Source organism: Heterodontus francisci, unplaced genomic scaffold (genome assembly GCF_036365525.1).
Source record: "Heterodontus francisci isolate sHetFra1 unplaced genomic scaffold, sHetFra1.hap1 HAP1_SCAFFOLD_480, whole genome shotgun sequence".
NCBI classification, from domain to species: domain Eukaryota; kingdom Metazoa; phylum Chordata; class Chondrichthyes; order Heterodontiformes; family Heterodontidae; genus Heterodontus; species Heterodontus francisci.
The window spans coordinates 392,501-415,524 of NW_027141172.1; the positions used below are offsets into that span (position 1 = coordinate 392,501).

Genomic DNA, 23,024 nt, shown 5'->3' on the forward strand with positions numbered 1-23,024 from the left:
CTGACCCGACCCGGCAGAACCACATCGGACCCAACCTGACCCGGCAGAACCACATCGGACCCAACCTGACCCGGCAGAACCACATCGGACCCAACCTGACCCGGCAGAACCACATCGGACCCAACCCGACCCGACAGAACCACATCGGACCCAACCCGACCCGACAGAACCACATCGGACCCAACCCGACCCGACAGAACCACATCGGACCCAACCCGACCCGACAGAACCACATCGGACCCAACCCGACCCGACAGAACCACATCGGACCCAACCCGACCCGACAGAACCACATCGGACCCAACCCGACCCGACAGAACCACATCGGACCCAACCCGACCCGACAGAACCACATCGGACCCAACCCGACCCGACAGAACCACATCGGACCCAACCTGACCTGACCCGACAGAACCACATCGGACCCAACCCGACCCGACAGAACCACATCGGACCCAACCCGACCCGACAGAACCACATCGGACCCAACCTGACCTGACCCGACAGAACCACATCGGACCCAACCTGACCTGACCCGACAGAACCACATCGGACCCAACCTGACCTGACCCGACAGAACCACATCGGACCCAACCTGACCTGACCCGACAGAACCACATCGGACCCAACCTGACCTGACCCGACAGAACCACATCGGACCCAACCTGACCTGACCCGACAGAACCACATCGGACCCAACCTGACCTGACCCGACAGAACCACATCGGACCCAACCTGACCCGGCAGAACCACATCGGACCCAACCTGACCCGGCAGAACCACATCGGACCCAACCTGACCCGGCAGAACCATATCGGACCCAACCTGACCCGACAGAACCACATCGGACCCAACCTGACCCGACAGAACCACATTGGACCCGACCCGACAGAACCACATCGGACCCAACCTGACCCGACAGAACCACATCGGACCCAACCCGACCCGACAGAACCACATCGGACCCAACCCGACACGACAGAACCACATCGGACCCAACCCGACCCGACAGAACCACATCGGACCCAACCCGACCCGACAGAACCACATCGGACCCAACCCGACCCGACAGAACCACATCGGACCCAACCCGACCCGACAGAACCACATCGGACCCAACCCGACCCGACAGAACCACATCGGACCCAACCCGACCCGACAGAACCACATCGGACCCAACCCGACCCGACAGAACCACATCGGACCCAACCCGACCCGACAGAACCACATCGGACCCAACCTGACCTGACCCGACAGAACCAGATCGGACCCAACCTGACCTGACCCGACAGAACCACATCGGACCCAACCTGACCCGGCAGAACCACATCGGACCCAACCTGACCCGGCAGAACCACATCGGACCCAACCTGACCCGACAGAACCACATCGGACCCAACCTGACCCGACAGAACCACATCGGACCCAACCTGACCCGACAGAACCACATCGGACCCAACCTGACCTGACCCGACAGAACCAGATCGGACCCAACCTGACCTGACCCGACAGAACCACATCGGACCCAACCTGACCCGGCAGAACCACATCGGACCCAACCTGACCCGGCAGAACCACATCGGACCTAACCTGACCCGACAGAACCACATCGGACCCAACCTGACCCGACAGAACCACATCGGACCCAACCTGACCCGACAGAACCACATCGGACCCAACCTGACCCGACAGAACCACATCGGACCCAACCTGACCCGACCTGACAGAACCACACCGGACCCAACCTGACCCGACCCGACAGAACCACATCGGACCCAACCTGACCCGACCCGACAGAACCACATCGGACCCAACCTGACCTGACCCGACAGAACCACATCGGACCCAACCCGACCCGACCCGACAGAACCACATCGGACCCAACCTGACCCGACAGAACCACATCGGACCCAACCTGACCCGACAGAACCACATCGGACCCAACCTGACCCGGCAGAACCACATCGGACCTAACCTGACCCGGCAGAACCACATCGGACCCAACCTGACCCGACAGAACCACATCGGACCCAACCTGACCCGACAGAACCACATCGGACCCAACCTGACCCGACAGAACCACATCGGACCCAACCTGACCCGACAGAACCACATCGGACCCAACCTGGCCCGACCCGACAGAACCACATCGGACCCAACCTGACCCGACCCGACAGAACCACATCGGACCCAACCTGACCCGACCCGACAGAACCACATCGGACCCAACCTGACCCGACCCGACAGAACCACATCGGACCCAACCTGACCCGACCCGACAGAACCACATCGGACCCAACCTGACCCGACAGAACCACATCGGACCCAACCTGACCCGACAGAACCACATCGGACCCAACCTGACCCGACCTGACAGAACCACATCGGTCCCAACCTGACCTGACCCGACAGAACCACATCGGTCCCAACCTGACCAGACCTGACAGACCCACATCGGACCCAACTTGACCTGACCCGACAGAACCACATCGGACCCAACCTGACCAGACCCGACAGAACCACATCGGACCCAACCTGACCTGACCCGACCGAACCACATCGGACCCAACCTGACCCGACCCGACAGAACCACATCGACCCAACCCAAGACCGACCCGACCTGAGACCGACCCGACCGAGCCAACAGAACCACATTGGACCTGAACCGAGCTGAGCCGAGCCAACTTGACCTGACCTGACCTGATGCGAGACCGACTTGATTGAGCCGACAGAACCACATCGGTCCTGAACCCAACCTGGACCGACCCAACCCTACCCGCGCCCAACCACCGGAATGTTCGCTTTACCTACATTCCAATTCCGAATCTGTTTTTCGCTTTTTCAGTTTGTGCAGATAAGCAACAAAAACTGTAATCGGACTTGAAAGGTTGTTTAAAAAGATGAAGATTGGAGCGACGACGTCAGTGATTCTTTGGTCAGGAGTTAAACAGAAACCCATGGAGTTTTACACACAATCAGTACTCTACTAGACTAGAGTCCTGACGGCGATCTTTTTATATATTTTGTATAAATACTGTATATTTTATAATAATGAATGACTCGGAACCTTCCTGGTCTCTGCATCTCAGCTGCTCACTGGATAAACTTGCAGCAAGTATTTCAACCTGTAAAGCAGGAGTCTAGGTAATGTATAATGATATTTTCTGAGCCTTTGAGCAATTGCTGTGTTTATTTTAAGCAATACAGATACTGGTACAGTGTGGCACAACTCCATGGATTTCTGTTTAACTCGTGACCAAATAATCACTGACTTCGTGGCTCCAATCTTCATCTTTTTAAACAACCTTTCAAGTCCAATTAATACTGTGTGCGCCCGACCCGACCCGAACCCGAAAGCCGGACCTGGAAGAGCAACCCCACCCCAATATATGTTGTCAGGTCCTGTCGGGTAGCAGGCCTTTGATGTGAAGGCGTTAGAGAGGGTGCAGAAAAGGTTCACTAAAATAGTTCCAGGGATGAGGAATTTCAGTTATGAAGATAGATTGGAGAAGTTAGGACTGTTTTCCTTGGAGAAGAGAAGGCTGAGAGGTGATTTGATAGAGGTATTCAAAATCATGAGGGTTCTGGACGGAGAAGATAGAAAGAAACTGTTGCCATTGGCCGAAGGATCCAGAAGCAAAGGACAGCAACTTAAGGTAATTGGCAAAAGAAGCAGTGACATGAGGAAAAACTCCCTTTCATACAGCGAGTGGTTAAGATCTGGAATGCACTGTCTGTGAGTGTGGTGGAGGCAGGTTCAGTTGCAACATTCAAAAGGGAATTGGATAATTATCCGAAGGGAGAAAATTTGCAGGGCTAAGGGGAAAAGGCGGGGGAGTGGGACTCGCCGAGATTCTCTTGTGTAACTATGATTCTATTCTACAATTGTAACTCTGGCCTCCTGTGTATCCCTGACTTTAATCACTCCACTTTTGGTGGTCGCGCCTTCAGTTGCCTGGGCCGTAAGCTCTGGAATACCCTCCCTACACCTCGCCATCTCTCCACCTCACTTTCCTCCTTTAAGACACTCCTTAAAACCTACCTCTTTGACCAAATTTTTAGTCACCTGACTGAATATCTCCTTATGTGGCTCAGTTTCATACTTTGTTTTATAATGCTCCTGTGAAGCAGCATGGGACGTTTTATTATGTAAAAGATGTTCGAAGTTGTTGTTGATTATTTTCTGTTTATGACATTTTAATGATTCTTTGAGCTGCCACTGTTTCTAACTCTAAGACTCTATTCTCCATCCAAAGTGAATGACCTCACATTTGCCTACATTGAAATCCATTTGCCACAGTTTTGTCCATTCGCTTAATCTATCAAATTGTCTTTGTAATTTTATGCTTCTGCACACACTACTTACAATGTCGCCTAGCTTTGTGTCATCGGCAAATTTGGAAATGTGGCTTTCTATCAAAACATCTTGAGTCTCACAAAGTCCATTAGGGATGGGCAATAAATGCTGGCTTTACTAGTGACACTCACGGCCCAGGAAAGAATATAAAAAAGTTAATGCAGTGAATAGTTGAAGCCCCAACACAGATTCTGGCCAGACACCATTAGTCACATCCTGCCAATTAGAGTACCTGCCCATTATCCCGACTCTGTGTCCTGTCATTCAACCAATTTCCCAACCAGCTCAATCATTTCCCTTTAATTCCATGAGTTTCAGCTTTAACTAACAGTTGCTTATGTTTCTGGAAGCCTTTATAAATAACATCTATAGACATTCCCCTGTCCACTACTTTTAGTCACATCTTCAAAAAATCCCCCTCCCTCTCATTTCCCTCTCCCCCTCCCTCTCGTTTCCCTCTCCCCCTCCCTCTCGTTTCCCTCTCCCCCTCCCTCTCGTTTCCCTCTCCCCCTCCCTCTCGTTTCCCTCTCCCCCTCCCTCTCGTTTCCCTCTCCCCCTCCCTCTCGTTTCCCTCTCCCTCTCCCCTTCGTTTCCCTATTACCCCTCCCATCTCCCTTTCATACAAACATAGGAACTAGGAGCAGAAGTAGGCCATTCAACCCCTCCAGCCTGCCCCCCCATTCAGTAAGATTATGGCTGATCTGCTTGTGTCTCGAATTCCACTCTCCCATCTACCCCCGATAATCTTTGATCCCCTTGCCTAACAAGAATCTATCCACTTCCGCCTTAAAAATATTCAATGACCCTGCCTCCACCGCCTTCTGAGGCAGAGAATTCCAAAGTCGCACAACCCTCTGAGGGAAAACATTTCTCCTCATCTCGGTCCTAAAAGGGTGACCGCTAATTTTAAAACAGTGGCCCCTAGTTCTGGACTCACCCACAAGAGGAAACATCCCTTCCACATCCACCTTGTCAAGACCGTTCAGGATCTTATAAACTTCATTCAAGTCTTCCCTCACTCTTCAAAACTCCAGTGAAAACAAACCCAATCTGTCCAACCTTTCCTCATAAGACAACCCGCTCATTCCAGGTATCAATCTAGTAAACCTCTTCTGAACTGCCTCCAACGCATTCACATCCTTCCTTAAATAAGGAGACCAAAACTGCACACAGTATTCAATATGTGGTCTCACCAATACCCTGTATAACTGAAGCATAACATCTTTACTTTTATTTTCAATTCTTCTCATATTAAAGGATAGCATTCCATTAGCCGCCTTTATTACATGCTGTACCTGTATACTAACTTTTTGTGGCTCGTGCACGAGAACACCTAGATCCCTCTGCACCTCGGAATTCTGCAGTCGTTTCTGGTTAAGTAATACTCTGCTTTTTTATTCTTCCTGCCAAAGTGAACAACTTCACATTTTCCCACATTATACTCCATCTGACAGATTTTTGCCCACTCACTCAACCTATCTGTCTGCAACCTCCTTATGACCTCTTCACAACATATTTTCCTAGCTATCTTTGTGTCATCTGCAAATTTAGCCACCAAGCCATCGCTCCCCTCATCTAAGTCATTGATATAAATTGTAAAAAGTTGAGGCCCCAGCACAGAACCCCTGCGGTACTTCACTCAGAAAAGGACCCATTTATGCCAGTCAGCCAATCTTCTATCCATGTTAATATGTTATCCCCTGCACCATGAGCTCCTACTTTTCACAATAATCTTTTATGTGGCACCTTGTCAAATGCCTTCTGGAAATCCAAGTACAGTATGTTAATAGGCTCCCCTTTATCCACAGTGCATGATACTCCTTCAAAGAACTCCAATAAATTGGTTAAACACGATCTCCCTTTCACAAAAACATGTTGACTATTCCCGATCACTTGAGTTTTTCTAAGTGCTCAGCTGTAGCCGCCTTAATGATCGATTCTAACACCTTCCCCACGACAGACGTCAAGCTAAATGGCCTATAGTTACCTCCCCCTCCCCCATCTCCCTCTTCCCCACCTTTGTCCCTCTGTCTTCCCCATTACACCCTCTCTGCCCCACCACGCCCCCACCACCCCCAGACTCCCTCTTCCCCCTGCGATATGTTTCCTGTGTGTTGCTTATTTGCCTGCAGCTGTTCCTTGAGTTCACTTTGTGCTCAATCCTGATGCTGTGTGAGAGAGTGAGAAGCTGTGCTTCTCTTTCCACAGATGCTGCCAGACCTGCTGAGTGGTTCCAGCATTTCTTGTTTTTATTATAGTGAGAAGATGTGCTTGGGACATAATGCACACACCAAGGGCCCTCATCCTGGCTGCGGTCACACATCGGGGGCCTTCGGCCTGGCTGGGGCAATGCTCACATATTCACACTACCTCCTCTGAGAGTGTGAGACTGTGTGAAACTCCCGGGATTAAACTGCTGCAATTTCTGGAGGCGTCTGCATTCCATCAAACAGACAGCATCTGTTTTGGTGTACAATAATGTCAATAGATGTATTTATCAGCAATCAGAGCTCAAGTCAGTCACAAGGCTGGTGAGGGGGTTTTGTGTGTGTGTGTGTGAGCCCAAGATACAAAGTATCTCTGAGAGACATAACACTGACTCTCACTGGGGTACAGGTCCCACACACACTGACTCTCTCTGGGGTTCGGGTTCCACACACACTGACTCTCACTGGGGTTCGGGTCCCACACACACTGACTCTCACTGGGGTTCGGGTTCCACACACACTGACTCTCACTGGGGTTCGGGTTCCACACACACTGACTCTCTCTGGGGTACAGGTCCCACACACACTGACTCTCTCTGGGGTTCGGGTTCCACACACACTGACTCTCTCTGGGGTACAGGTCCCACACACACTGACTCTCACTGGGGTACGGGTCCCACACACACTGACTCTCTCTGGGGTTCGGGTTCCACACACACTGACTCTCTCTGGGGTACAGGTCCCACACACACTGACTCTCACTGGGGTTCGGGTTCCACACACACTGACTCTCACTGGGGTACAGTTCCACACACACTGACTCTCTCTGGGGTTCGGGTCCCACACACACTGACTCTCACGGGGGTACAGTTCCACACACACTGACTCTCACGGGGGTACAGTTCCACACACACTGACTCTCTCTGGGGTACAGGTCCCACACACACTGACTCTCTCTGGGGTTCGGGTCCCACACACACTGACTCTCTCTGGGGTACGGGTTCCACACACACTGACTCTCACTGGGGTACAGGTCCCACACACACTGACTCTCACTGGGGTACGGGTCCCACACACACTGACTCTCTCTGGGGTACGGGTTCCACACACACTGACTCTCACTGGGGTTCGGGTCCCACACACACTGACTCTCTCTGGGGTACGGGTTCCACACACACTGACTCTCTCTGGGGTACAGGTCCCACACACACTGACTCTCTCTGGGGTACGGGTTCCACACACACTGACTCTCTCTGGGGTACGGGTTCCACACACACTGACTCTCACTGGGGTACAGGTCCCACACACACTGACTCTCACTGGGGTACAGGTCCCACACACACTGACTCTCTCTGGGGTACGGGTTCCACACACACTGACTCTCTCTGGGGTACAGGTCCCACACACACTGACTCTCTCTGGGGTTCGGGTTCCACACACACTGACTCTCTCTGGGGTACGGGTTCCACACACACTGACTCTCTCTGGGGTTCGGGTTCCACACACACTGACTCTCTCTGGGGTTCGGGTCCCACACGCACTGACTCTCACTGGGGTACAGGTCCCACACACACTGACTCTCTCTGGGGTACAGGTCCCACACACACTGACTCTCACTGGGGTACAGGTCCCACACACACTGACTCTCACTGGGGTTCGGGTCCCACACACACTGACTCTCTCTGGGGTACGGGTCCCACACACACTGACTCTCACTGGGGTACAGTTCCACACACACTGACTCTCACTGGGGTACAGGTCCCACACACACTGACTCTCTCTGGGGTTCGGGTTCCACACACACTGACTCTCACTGGGATTCGGGTTCCACACACACTGACTCTCACTGGGGTACGGGTCCCACTCACACTGACTCTCACTGGGGTTCGGGTCCCACACACACTGACTCTCACTGGGGTACGGGTTCCACACACACTGACTCTCACTGGAGTACGGGTTCCACACACACTGACTCTCTCTGGGGTACGGGTTCCACACACACTGACTCTCACTGGGGTACGGGTCCCACACACACTGACTCTCACTGGGGTACGGGTCCCACACACACTGACTCTCACTGGGGTACTGGTCCCACACACACTGACTCTCTCTGGGGTTCGGGTTCCACACACACTGACTCTCTCTGGGGTTTGGGTCCCACACACACTGACTCTCACTGGGGTTCGGGTCCCACACACACTGACTCTCACTGGGGTTCGGGTTCCACACACACTGACTCTCACTGGGGTTCGGGTTCCACACACACTGACTCTCACTGGGGTTCGGGTCCCACACACACTGACTCTCACTGGGGTTCGGGTTCCACACACACTGACTCTCACTGGGGTACGGGTCCCACACACACTGACTCTCTCTGGGGTTCGGGTTCCACACACACTGACTCTCTCTGGGGTTCGGGTCCCACACACACTGACTCTCACTGGGGTTCGGGTTCCACACACACTGACTCTCTCTGGGGTTCGGGTCCCACACACACTGACTCTCACTGGGGTTCGGGTTCCACACACACTGACTCTCTCTGGGGTTCGGGTCCCACACACACTGACTCTCACTGGGGTTCGGGTTCCACACACACTGACTCTCACTGGGGTACAGTTCCACACACACTGACTCTCACTGGGGTTCGGGTTCCACACACACTGACTCTCACTGGGGTACAGTTCCACACACACTAACTCTCACTGGGGTACGGGTCCCACACACACTGACTCTCACTGGTGTACATTTAGACCTGGGGAAAGAGTGCTGGTGCAGTAGCTGATCCTGTGGTGCTCAGTATATCAGGTAGAATTCCCCTGCTATTGAGTTTAATAGGTGGGAGGCTGCAGGATGTGTGAGTTAGTCGTAATGATATGTTGATCACGGTGTTACAGCATTGCTATGAATTTAATATCTTCTGCTGATGCAATTGCAGAGCTGACTCAGGGACATCTTGTCGTCCTGTACTGGCTGGGAGCAGGTGGCAGCAAGCGCGAGATTACAGCAGCAAATCAGGTCAGGACAAAACTTTATTCCAGCAAATATCTTCAAATCCAAACACTGAGAGCCCAGTGAATTACCCAATCTCCATATTCACAGAATTGTAAAAGTATTGGGGGGACGGGGGAGGGGAGGGGACGAGGGGGTGGTGGGCGGGGTTGTGGCCAGTGTGGGTGGGGCTGGGGGGATGACCAGTGTGAGGGGGCCTGGGAGGGGGCAGTGGCCAATGTGGGAGGGGCCAGGGTGGGAAGTGTGGGAGGGGTCAGCGTGGTCAGTGTGGCAGTCGGCTGGGGGGGGCGTGGCCAGAGTGGGAGGGGCCAGGGTGGTCAGTGTGGCGGGGGGTTGGGGATGGCCACTGTGCGCGGGGCTGTGGAGGGCTGTGTGAGTGGGGCTGGGGGTGTTGGCCAGTGTGGGCGGGGCTGGGGGTGGCCAGTGTGGGCGGGGCTGGGGGGACAGTGTGGGCGGGGCTGGGGGGACAGTGTGGGCGGGGCTGGTGTTTAGTGCAGAGTGGATGACACTGGGGGTCAGGCAGGACGAGGCCCAGACCGAGACTGGGTAGAACAAAGATGAGTGGTTGGTATAGACCTGGCACTGTCTGGTTAGGAATAGGGTCGGGGTCTGTCTGGTTGGGGACGGGGAGGGGGTTGGGAATGGCCTGCCGGTCTCTCTGCCTGGGGGCCGGACTCTCTGCCTGGGGGCCGGTCTTTCTGCCTGGGTTCACTGTTCAGGACGAGCCCAGGTTCTGTTGTAACATATTGAGTGGATTGTCTGTGTCTTTCCCAGGTTCTGTGTCCTGATCAGGGGATATTGAGTGTGTCTGTCAGTGGCAGGGAGCTGCTCCTGGAGATTGAGCGGAATGAGTGAGTATTGAAACTTTCCTCTACTGTGTCAACTTTTCCTGAAAGTGATCGAAATCTTAGAAACAGAAAAATTTATAGCACAGGAGGAGGCCATTCGGCCCATCGTGTCCATGTCAGCCGACAAGTAACCAATCAGCCTAATCCCTCTTACCGGTTCTTGGTCCATGGCCTTGTAAGTTACGACACTTCGAGTACACATCCAAATACTTTCTGAATGTTATGAGGGTTTCTGCCTCTACCACCCTTTCAGGCAGTGAGTTCCAGATTTCCCCTCGAATCCCCTGTAAATCTCCTGCCTCTAAATCTGTGTCCCCTGGTTAAAGACCCCTCTTATCCACCCTGTCTAGACCCATCATAATCCATACACTTCGACTTAAATCTCCCCTCAGCCTCCTCTGTTCCAAAGAAAACACCCCCAGCCTATCCAATCTTCCTCATAACTAAAATTCTCCATTCCTGGCAACACCCTCATAAATCTCCAATGTACCCACTGTGCTGTAATCATATGTTTCTATAGTACAGTGACTAGAACTGCACGCAGTACTCCAGCTGTGGCCGAACCAGTGTCTTGTACAGTTCCAGCACAACTCCCTGCTCTGATATTCCATACCTCATTGTTTGGCCATTGCAAAGGCCTTTGTAGCATTGTACATTGAGTTAGTATTATAGAAGATTAAGGGCTGATCTAATCGAGGTGTTTGAGATGATTAAAGGATTCGATCGGGTGAAGAGAGGAAACTATTTCTTCTGGTGGGGGGAGTCCAGAACAAGAGGCAGAACCTTCACATTCGAGTCAGGCCGTTCAGGGGTGATGTCAGGAAGCTCTTTGTCACACCGAGGGGAGTGGAAATCTGGAACTCTCTCCCCAAAAAGCTGAGGCTGGGGTTCAACTGAAAATTTCAAAATGGAGATGGATAGATTTTTGTTGGGCGAGGGGATTAGTGGGTACGGAACCAAGGTGGGTAGATGGAGTTAATGTAGATGGAGCAATGATCTAATTGAATTATAGAACAGGATCGAGGGAACCAATGGCCTCCTCTTGTTAGGAGCACTAGAACACAAATAGGAGCAGGAGTAGACCATTCGGCCCATCAAGCCTGCTCCACCTCTCGATTCGGCAGCTTCTTTTGATCAGCAATGTTGCGAGCAAGGTGTCAGCTGGGAAGGTGAGTTTCAGTTTAAAGTAACTTACCTCTCGATTCGGCAGACACAGAGACTGCTGGGTAAGTAAACTTTTATATTCGGGCAGTGGCTAAACCCGAAACACTACACGTGTAGTGTCTCCCACCCATCCTCCTCCTCTAACCAAAAAACAAGGACTCTTGTGTGGAGGGTTTGGTAAGGTAAGGTTTTCCTTTTTTTTTTAAATCTCTGTTGTCAATTTAGAGCAGAGGGGATGGAAGCTCGGGCAGTTGCATGCTCCTCTTGCAGGATGTGGGAGGTCAGGGTCACCACTGGTGTCCCTGCTGACTTCACCTGTGAGAAGTGCACCCAACTCCAGCTCCTCGCAGACCGCGTTAGGGAACTGGAGCTGGAGCTGGAGCTGGATGAACTTCGGATCATTCAGGATGCTGAGGGGGTGATAGCGAGCAGTTATAGGGAAGTAGTGACACCTAAGTTACAGGATAAAGGTAGTTGGGTGACCGTCAGGGGAGGGAAAGGGAATAGGCACACAGTGCAGGGATCCCCTGTGGCCGTTCCCCTCAATAATAAGTATACCGTTTTGGATACGGTTGTGGGGGACGACCTACCAGAGGAAAGCCACAGTGGCCAGGTCTCTGGCACTGAGCCTGGCTCAGTGGCTCAGAAGGGAAGGGGGGAGAATAGGACAGCGATAGTGATCGGAGATTCAATGGTTAGAGGAACAGACAGGAGATTCTGTGGGCGCGAACGAGACTCCCGGATGGAATGTTGCCTCCCGGGTGCCAGGGTCAGGGATGTCTCGGATCGAGTTGACAGGATTCTTAAGGGGGAGGGGGAGCAGCCAGAGGTCGTGGTACACATCGGTACCAATGACATAGCTAGGAAAAGGGATGAGGACCTGAAAAGCGAATATAGGGAGTTAGGTTGGAAACTGAAAGGCAGGACGAGCAGAGTAGTAATCTCAGGATTGTTACCAGTGCCACGTGCTAGTGAGGCTAGAAACAGGGAGTGAGTGCAGCTGAACACGTGGCTACAGAACTGGTGTAGGAGGGAGGGCTTCAGATATGTGGATCATTGGGATACCTTCTGGGGAAGGTGGGACCTGTACAAGAAGGACGGGTTGCATCTGAACTGGAGGGGCACCAATATCCTGGGCGGGAGGTTTGCTAGAGCTCTTCGGGAGGGTTTAAACTAGTTTGGCAGGGGGATGGGAACCGGAGCCACGGATCAGTGGATGGGGTAGCTGTTGAACAGGAAGATACCGAGTGCAGAGAGTCTGTGAGGAAGGTTAGACAGTTGACAGGGCAAAGTTGCAGCCAGTATGATGGGTTGAAGTGTGTCTATTTTAACGCAAGAAGTGTCAGGAATAAGGGTGATGAACTTAGAGCATGGATCAGTACTTGGAGCTACGATGTTGTGGCCATTACGGAGACGTGGATATCACAGGGGCAGGAATGGATGTTGGATGTTCCGGGGTTTAGATGTTTCAAAAGGAATAGGGAGGGAGGTAAAAGAGGTGGGGGAGTGGCATTGTTAATCAGGGATAGTATCACAGCTGCAGAAAGGGAGGTCGTCGAGGAGGGTTTGTCTACTGAGTCATTATGGGGGGAAGTCAGAAACAGGAAAGGAGCAGTCACTTTGATGGGAGTTTTCTATAGACCCCCCAATAGCAACAGAGACAAGGGGGAACAGATTGGGAGGCAGATTTTGGAAAGGTGCAGAAGTAACAGGGTTGTTGTCATGGGTGACTTCAACTTCCCTAATATTGATTGGAACCTCCTTAGTGCAAATAGTTTGGATCTAGCAGTTTTTGTCAGGTGTGTCCAGGAAGGTTTCCTGACTCAATATGTAGATAGGCCGATGAGAGGGGAGACTATGTTGGACTTGGTGCTTGGCAACGAACCAGGCCAGGTGGCAGATCTCTCGGTGGGAGAGCATTTCGGTGATAGTGATCACAACTCCCTGACCTTTACTATAGTCATGGAGAGGGACAGGAGCAGACGGGATGGGAAAATATTTAATTGGGGGAGGGGGAATTACAATGCTATTAGGCAGGAACTGGGGAGCATAAATTGGGAAGAGATGTTCTCAGGGAAATGTGGAATGCAAGAGATGTGGAACAGCTAGTCAAGAGGAAGAAGGAAGCTTACTTAAGGTTGAGGAAGCAAGGATCAGACAGGGCTCTAGACGATTACAAGGTAGCCAGGAAGGAACTGAAGAATGCACTTAGGAGCGCTAGAAGGTGACATGAAAAAGTCTTGGCGGGTAGGATTAAGGAAAATCCCAAGGAGTTCTACACTTATGTGAGGAACAAGAGGATGGCCAGAGTGAGGGTAGGGCCGATCAGGGATAGTGGAGGGAACTTGTGCCTGGAGTCGGAGGAGGTAGGGGAGGTCCTAAATGAATACTTTGCTTCAGTATTCACGAGTGAGAGGGACCTTGTCGTTTGTGAGAACAGCGTGGAACAGGCTGATATGCTCGAACAGGTTGATGTTAAGAGGGAGAATGTGCTGGAAATATTGAATGATATGAGGACAGATAAGTCTATAACCCTGGGAATTATAGACCAGTCAGTCTTACGTCGGTAGTGGGCAAATTATTGGAGAGGATTCTGAGAGACAGGATTTATGATTATTTGGAAAAGCATGGTTTGATTAGAGACAGTCAGCATGGCTTTGTGAGGGGCAGGTCATGCCTCACAAGCCTTATTGAATTCTTTGAAGATGTGACAAAACACATTGATGAAGGAAGAGCAGTGGATGTGATATATGTGGATTTTAGCAAGGCGTTTGATAAGGTTCCCCATGGTAGGCTCATTCAGAAAGTAAGGAGGCATGGGATACAGGGAGATTTGGCTGTCTGGATACAGAATTGGCTGGCCCACAGAAGACAGAGGGTGGTAGTAGATGGAAAGTATTCAGCCTGGAGCTCGGTGACCAGTGGTGTTCCACAGGGATCTGTTCTGGGACCTCTGCTCTTTGCGATTTTTATAAATGACTTGGATGAGGAAGTGGAAGGCTGGGTTAGCAAGTTTGCCGATGACACGAAGGTTGCTGGAGTTGTGGATAGTGTGGAAGGCTGTTGTAGGTTGCAACGGACATTGACAGGATGCAGAGCTGGGCTGAGAAGTGGCAGATGGAGTTCAACCTGGAAAAGTGTGAAGTGATTCATTTTGGAAGGTCGAATTTGAATACAGGCTTAAAGACAGGATTCTTGGTAGTGTGGAGGAACAGAGGGATCTTGGGGTCCATGTCCATAGATCCCTCAAAGTTGCCACCCAAGTTGATAGGGTTGTTAAGAAGGCGTATGGTGTGTTGGCTTTTATTAACAGGGGAATTGAGTTTAAGAGCCGCGAGGTTATGCTGCAGCTCTATAAAGCCCTGGTTAGACCACACTTGGAATATTGTGTTCAGTTCTGGTCGCCTCATTATAGGAAGGATGTGGAAGCTTTAGAGAGGGTGCAGAGGAGATTTACCAGGATGCTGCCTGGACTGGAGGGCATGTCTTATGAAGAAAGGTTGAGGGAGCTAGGGCTTTTCTCATTGGAGCGAAGAAGGATGAGAGGTGACTTGATAGAGGGGTACAAGATGATGAGAGGCATAGATAGAGTGGATAGCCAGAGACTTTTTCCCAGGGTGGAAAGGGCTATCACCAGGGGGCATAATTTTAAGGTGATTGGAGGAAGGTTTCGGGGAGATGTCAGAGGTAGGTTCTTTACACAGTGGTGGGTGCGTGGAATGCACTGCCAGCGGTGGTAGTAGAAGCAGATACATTAGGGACATTTAAGCGACTCTTGGATAGGTACATGAATGATAGTAGAATGAAGGGTATGTAGGTAGTTTGATCTTAGAGTAGGTTAAAGGTTCGGCACAACATCATGGGCCGAAGGGCCTGTACTGTGCTGTACTGTTCTATGTTCTATGTTCCAGTATGATCATGCTTCAATTCCACTTTCCCGCCCACTCCCCATATCCTTTGATTCCCTGTGAGAACAAACGTCCATCTATCCCAGCCTTAAATGTATTCAATGATGGGATTCAAAGAGGCTTCAAGTGGATTTAGACAGGCAAAGTGAATGGGCAAGAACATGGCAGATGGAATAGGATGTAGACAAATGGGAGGTTATCCAATTTGGTAGGTAAAACAGGAATGCAGAGTATTTTTGAAATGGTGAGAGGTTGGGAAATGTTGAGGTCCAAAGAGACCTGGGTGACCTTGTTCATTCAGGTGCAGCAAGCAATTCGGAAGGCAAATAGTTGTTGGCCTTTATAGCAAGAGGATTTGAGCACAGGAGTAAAGATGTCTTACTGCAATTATATAGCGCCTTGGTGGCACCGTACCTGGAGTATTGTGTACAGTTTTGGTCTCCTTACCCAAGGAAGGATATTATTGCCAAAGAGGGAGTGCAGTGAAGATTCATCAGACTGATTCCTGGGATGGTGGGATTGTTCTATGAGGATAGATTGAGGAAACTGGGTCTGTATTCTCTAGAGTTTAGAAGAATGAGAGGTGATCTCATTGAAGCATTCAAAATTCTTACAGGGCTCGTCGGGTAGATGCAGGAAGGATGTTTCCCCTGGCTGGGGGGTCCAGAACCAGGGGGCACAGTCTCAGAATAAGGGATAGGTCATTTCGGAGTGAGACAAGGAGGAATTTCTTCACTCAGAGGGTGGTGAATCTTTGGAATTCTGTATGCCAGAGGGCTGTGGAGGCTCAGTCACTGAGTATGTTCAAGACTGAAATTGATAGATTTCTAAATATTAAAGATATCAAGGGATACAGGGATAGTGCAGGAAAATGATGTTGAAGTAGAAGATCAGCCTGGATGGCCTCCTCCTGTTCCTGTGTAACAGGCTCAAGGGGCTGAATGGCCTCCTCCTGTTCCTGTGTAACAGGCTCAAGGGGCTGAATGGCCTCCTCCTTTTCCTGGATAACAGGCTCAAGGGGCTGAATGGCCTCCTCCTGTTCCTGTGTAACAGGCTCAAGGGGCTGAATGGCTTCCTCCTGTTCCTGTGTAACAGGCTCAAGGGGCTGAATGGCCTCCTCCTGTTCCTGGGTGAGAGGCTGAATGGCTTCCTCCTGTTCCTGGGTAACAGGCTGAGGGGCTGAATGGCCTCCTCCTGTTCCTGTGTGACAGGCTGAGGGGCTGAATGGCCTCCGCCTGTTTCTGTGTAACAGGCTGAGGGGCTGAATGGCCTCCACCTGTTCCTGGGTAACAGTGAGTTACCATACAGTGTTAGCCTGGAGTGAGGTGTAGGCCAGGCAAGGTTGTCATGTTGGGTGCCATGGAGCAGGTTAGATTCAGCGGCCAGCACTGAGGGAGTGCTGCACTGTCAGAAGGTCAGTACTGAGGGAGTGCCGCACTGTCGGAGGGTCAGTACTGAGGGAGTGCCGCACTGTCGGAGGGTCAGTACTGAGGGAGTGCCGCACTGTCGGAGGGTCAGTACTGAGGGAGTGCCGCACTGTCGTAGGGTCAGTACTGAGGGAGTGCCGCACTGTGGGAGGGTCAGTACTGAGGGAGTGCTGCACTGTGGGAGGGTCAGTACTGAGGGAGTGCTGCACTGTGGGAGGGTCAGTACTGAGGGAGTGCTGCACTGTTGGAGGGTCAGTACTGAGGGAGTGCTGCACTGTTGGAGGGTCAGTATTGAGGGAGTGCTGCACTGTTGTAGGGTCAGTACTGAGGGAGTGCTGCACTGTTGTAGGGTCAGTACTGAGGGAGTGCTGCACTGTTAGAGGGTCAGTACTGAGGGAGTGCTGCACTGTCGGAGGGTCAGTACTGAGGGAGTGCTGCACTGTCGGAGGGTCAGTACTGAGGGAGTGCTGCACTGTCGGAGGGTCAGTACTGAGGGAGTGCTGCACTGTCGGAGGGTCAGTACTGAGGGAGTGCTGCACTGTCGGAGGGTCAGTACTGAGGGAGTGCTGCACTGTCGGAGGGTCAGTACTGAGGGAGTGCTGCACTGTCGGAGGGTCAGTACTGAGGGAGTGCTGCACTGTCGGAGGGTCAGTACTGAGGGAGTGCTGCACTGTCGGAGGGTCAGTACTGAGGGAGTGCTGCACTGTCGGAGGGTCAGTACTGAGGGAGTGCTGCACTGTCGGAGGGTCAGTACTGAGGGAGTGCTGCACTGTCGGAGGGTCAGTACTGAGGGAGTGCTGCACTGTCGGAGGGTCAGTACTGAGGGAGTGCTGCACTGTCGGAGGGTCAGTACTGAGGGAGTGCTGCACTGTCGGAGGGTCAGTACTGAGGGAGTGCTGCACTGTCGGAGGGTCAGTACTGAGGGAGTGCTGCACTGTCGGAGGGTCAGTACTGAGGGAGTGCTGCACTGTCGGAGGGTCAGTACTGAGGGAGTGCTGCACTGTCGGAGGGTCAGTACTGAGGGAGTGCTGCACTGTCGGAGGGTCAGTACTGAGGGAGTGCTGCACTGTCGGAGGGTCAGTACTGAGGGAGTGCTGCACTGTCGGAGGGTCAGTACTGAGGGAGTGCTGCACTGTCGGAGGGTCAGTACTGAGGGAGTGCTGCACTGTCGGAGGGTCAGTACTGAGGGAGTGCTGCACTGTCGGAGGGTCAGTACTGAGGGAGTGCTGCACTGTCGGAGGGTCAGTACTGAGGGAGTGCTGCACTGTCGGAGGGTCAGTACTGAGGGAGTGCTGCACTGTCGGAGGGTCAGTACTGAGGGAGTGCTGCACTGTCGGAGGGTCAGTACTGAGGGAGTGCTGCACTGTCGGAGGGTCAGTACTGAGGGAGTGCTGCACTGTCGGAGGGTCAGTACTGAGGGAGTGCTGCACTGTCGGAGGGTCAGTACTGAGGGAGTGCTGCACTGTCGGAGGGTCAGTACTGAGGGAGTGCTGCACTGTCGGAGGGTCAGTACTGAGGGAGTGCTGCACTGTCGGAGGGTCAGTACTGAGGGAGTGCTGCACTGTCGGAGGGTCAGTACTGAGGGAGTGCTGCACTGTCGGAGGGTCAGTACTGAGGGAGTGCTGCACTGTCGGAGGGTCAGTACTGAGGGAGTGCTGCACTGTCGGAGGGTCAGTACTGAGGGAGTGCTGCACTGTCGGAGGGTCAGTACTGAGGGAGTGCTGCACTGTCGGAGGGTCAGTACTGAGGGAGTGCTGCACTGTCGGAGGGTCAGTACTGAGGGAGTGCTGCACTGTCGGAGGGTCAGTACTGAGGGAGTGCTGCACTGTCGGAGGGTCAGTACTGAGGGAGTGCTGCACTGTCGGAGGGTCAGTACTGAGGGAGTGCTGCACTGTCGGAGGGTCAGTACTGAGGGAGTGCTGCACTGTCGGAGGGTCAGTACTGAGGGAGTGCTGCACTGTCGGAGGGTCAGTACTGAGGGAGTGCTGCACTGTCGGAGGGTCAGTACTGAGGGAGTGCTGCACTGTCGGAGGGTCAGTACTGAGGGAGTGCTGCACTGTCGGAGGGTCAGTACTGAGGGAGTGCTGCACTGTCGGAGGGTCAGTACTGAGGGAGTGCTGCACTGTCGGAGGGTCAGTACTGAGGGAGTGCTGCACTGTCGGAGGGTCAGTACTGAGGGAGTGCTGCACTGTCGGAGGGTCAGTACTGAGGGAGTGCTGCACTGTCGGAGGGTCAGTACTGAGGGAGTGCTGCACTGTCGGAGGGTCAGTACTGAGGGAGTGCTGCACTGTCGGAGGGTCAGTACTGAGGGAGTGCTGCACTGTCGGAGGGTCAGTACTGAGGGAGTGCTGCACTGTCGGAGGGTCAGTACTGAGGGAGTGCTGCACTGTCGGAGGGTCAGTACTGAGGGAGTGCTGCACTGTCGGAGGGTCAGTACTGAGGGAGTGCTGCACTGTCGGAGGGTCAGTACTGAGGGAGTGCTGCACTGTCGGAGGGTCAGTACTGAGGGAGTGCTGCACTGTCGGAGGGTCAGTACTGAGGGAGTGCTGCACTGTCGGAGGGTCAGTACTGAGGGAGTGCTGCACTGTCGGAGGGTCAGTACTGAGGGAGTGCTGCACTGTCGGAGGGTCAGTACTGAGGGAGTGCTGCACTGTCGGAGGGTCAGTACTGAGGGAGTGCTGCACTGTCGGAGGGTCAGTACTGAGGGAGTGCTGCACTGTCGGAGGGTCAGTACTGAGGGAGTGCTGCACTGTCGGAGGGTCAGTACTGAGGGAGTGCTGCACTGTCGGAGGGTCAGTACTGAGGGAGTGCTGCACTGTCGGAGGGTCAGTACTGAGGGAGCGCCGCACTGTCGGAGGGTCAGTACTGAGGGAGCGCCGCACTGTCGGAGGGTCAGTACTGAGGGAGCGCCGCACTGTCAGGGTCAGTACTGAGGGAGCGCCGCACTGTCAGGGTCAGTACTGAGGGAGCGCCGCACTGTCAGGGTCAGTACTGAGGGAGCGCCGCACTGTCAGGGTCAGTACTGAGGGAGCGCCGCACTGTCAGGGTCAGTACTGAGGGTGCGCCGCACTGTCAGGGTCAGTACTGAGGGAGCGCCGCACTGTCGGAGGGTCAGTACTGAGGGAGCACTGCATCGTTGGAGAGTCAGTACTGAAGGAGGTCCGTGCCATCGGAGGGTCAGTACAAAGATCAAAGAACAGTACAGCACAGGAACAGGCCATTCGGCCCTCCAAGCCTGCTCCGATCTTGATGCCTGCCTAAACTAAAACCTTCTGCACTTCCGGGGTCCGTATCCCTCTATTCCCTTCCTATTCAAGTATTTGTCAAGATGCCTCTTAAACGTTGCTTTCGTACCTGTTCCATCACCTCCCGCGGCAGCAAGTTCCAGGCACTCACCACCCTCTGTGTAAAGAACTTGCCTCGCACATCCCCTCTAAACTTTGCCCCTCTCACCTTAAACCTATGTCCCCTAGTAACTGACTCTTCCACCCTGGGAAAAAGCTTCTGACTATCCACTCTGTCCATGCCGCTCATAACTTTGTAAATCTCTATCATGTCGCCCCTCCACCTCCGTCGTTCCAGTGAAAACAATCCGAGTTTATCCAACCTCTCCTCATAGCTAATGCCCTCCAGACCAGGCAACATCCTGATTAACCTCTTCTGTACCTCTTCTGAGGGAGCGTCGCAGTGTCGGAGGGTCAGTACTGAGGGAGTGCCGCACTGTCAGCAGGTCATGACTGAGGGAGGTCTGCGCCGTTGGCGGGCCAGTACTGAGGGAGTGCCGCAGTGTTGGAGGGTCAGTACTGAGGGAGTGCCGCACTGTCAGCAGGTCATGACTGAGGGAGGTCTGCGCCGTTGGCGGGCCAGTACTGAGGGAGTGCCGCAGTGTTTGAGGGTCAGTACTGAGGGAGTGCCGCACTGTCAGCAGGTCATGACTGAGGGAGGTCTGCGCCGTCGGAGATGCCGTCATTTGGTTGAGACATTAATCCGGTGCCCGGTTTAGTCACATACTAACTGGCTGTTGCTGTTTTTTTGAATTTGAACTTGCCACAGAGTTTTTAAAAACTCAGAAAGATGTTAGCTCCTGGACTGAAAAGACCTCTCCCCTGTCTGCTCTCCTCTCGCTCTCACCAGCTCCGGAATCCACTGAAGACACATGACCCCAAGAGAGAAAAGTCTCCTACAGCGAACAAGTTTTAAGAAGAATACTGGGTCCCAACGAAAAGCAAGAACTACCTACAATCAAGGACTTTACAGTGAGCTCGAAGAACTGTAACAAAAACCCTTCTTCAGAGATTGCCTCAAACCTCTCCACTATCTTTCTTCTACTCTTTTCTGTCTCTATTTGCATGTGTATATCAAGTATGCATGCTTGTGTGGGGCGTGGCGTGTGTCTGTAGGCATTAACCAAATTAGAGTTTAAGTTTTCATTTGAATGAATTTCTCTTTTCTTCTTTAAATCTAAGAAAGCCTGTTTGTGCTCATTTCTTTGCCTTATAGTTGGAAAGTGGTGAACAAGGATTCACCAAGGGGAAGCTCAAATGACAGTGTGTTTAAAATTAAACCCTGTTACAGTAAGACCAGGTGAAGACAGTAAAAGACCCCGAGACACCTTTCTCACCTGGTTATAACAATGTAAAAGATTCCCTGTGACTATTGGAAGAGGAACAGGGGAGTCTCCCCAGTGCTTAGGGGCCAATGTATCAGCTAGTGATCACAGCATCTGCTCCTTATTTCATTGCTCTTTGTGGAGTCTTGCTGTGTTCAAATTGGCTGCGGTGTTTCCGATATTGAAACAGTGAGTACATTTCAATAGTACTTGAATAACTGTAAAACATTGAGGGACATCCTGAAGTTGTGAAAGAGACAATATAAATACGAAGCCTTCTTTCTATAAGCCTCCTTTTCCAATGCAAGTTCTCTTCCATTTTGGAATGTTGAGTATGTATTAACTCTCACTGTGTCCATGTCCCGTGCTGGGAGAGCCACTTTGATGTGTGATAATCTGGTCTCCCCATCACTCCTACTGTCTGGAGTCCTTTAGCTGGCCATGGGAGGCTGGTGAATTCATCCCAATGGGCAAGGTTATATCCCACATATCTCACCACCACCTCTCTCCACTCTTCACTCTCTCTAAATTCTTCTTCTTCTTTGGCCTCCTTATCTCGAGAGACAATGGGTAAGCGCCTGGAGGTGGTCAGTGGTTTGTGAAGCAGCGCCTGGAGTGGCTATAAAGGCCAATTCTAGAGTGACAGGCTCTTCCACAGGTGCTGCAGAAAAATTTGTTTGTCGGGGCTGTTGCACAGTTGGCTCTCTCCTTGCGCCTCCGTCTTTTTTCCTGCCAACTGCTAAGTCTCTTCGACTCGCCACACTTTAGCCCCGCCTTTATGGCTGCCCGCCAGCTCTGGTGAACGCTGGCAACTGACTCCCACGACTTGTGATCAATGTCACAGGACTTCATGTCGCATTTGCAGACGTCTTTAAAGCGGAGACATGGACGGCCGGTGGGTCTGATACCAGTGGCGAGCTCGCTGTACAATGTGTCTTTGGGGATCCTGCCATCTTCCACGCAGCTCACATGGCCAAGCCATCTCAAGTGCCGCTGACTCAGTAGTGTGTATAAGCTGGGGATGTTGGCCGCCTCGAGGACTTCTGTGTTGGAGATACGGTCCTGCCACCTGATGCCAAGTATTCTCCAGAGGCAGCGAAGATGGAATGAATTGAGACGTCGCTCTTGGCTGACATACATTGTCCAGGCCTCGCTGCCGTAGAGCAAGGTACTGAGGACACAGGCTTGCTACACTTGGACTTTTGTGTTCCGTGTCAGTGCGCCATTTTCCCACACTCTCTAGGCCAGTCTGGACATAGCAGTGGAAGCCTTTCCCATGCGCTTGTTGATTTCTGCATCTAGAGACAGGTTACTGGTGATAGTTGAGCCTAGGTAGGTGAACTCTTGAACCACTTCCAGAGCGTGGTCGCCAATATTGATGGATGGAGCATTTCTGACGTCCTGCCCCATGATGTTCTTTTTCTTGAGGCTGATGGTTCGGCCAAATTCGTTGTAGGCAGCCGCAAACCTGTCGATGAGACTCTGCAGACACTCT

General features: G+C 52.5%; 1 protein-coding gene across 1 annotated transcript in view; it reads left to right on the forward strand.

Annotated features, from left to right (window-relative positions):
- LOC137362382 (disintegrin and metalloproteinase domain-containing protein 33-like) overlaps positions 1-23,024 on the forward strand; it is a 378,256-nt gene that overhangs the window by 11,831 nt on the left and 343,401 nt on the right. The window contains exons 2-3 of the mRNA XM_068026792.1: positions 9,500-9,579; positions 10,348-10,424. Of these exons, the coding sequence (XP_067882893.1) occupies positions 9,500-9,579; positions 10,348-10,424 (157 nt within the window). The remainder of the gene's footprint in view (positions 1-9,499; positions 9,580-10,347; positions 10,425-23,024) is intronic.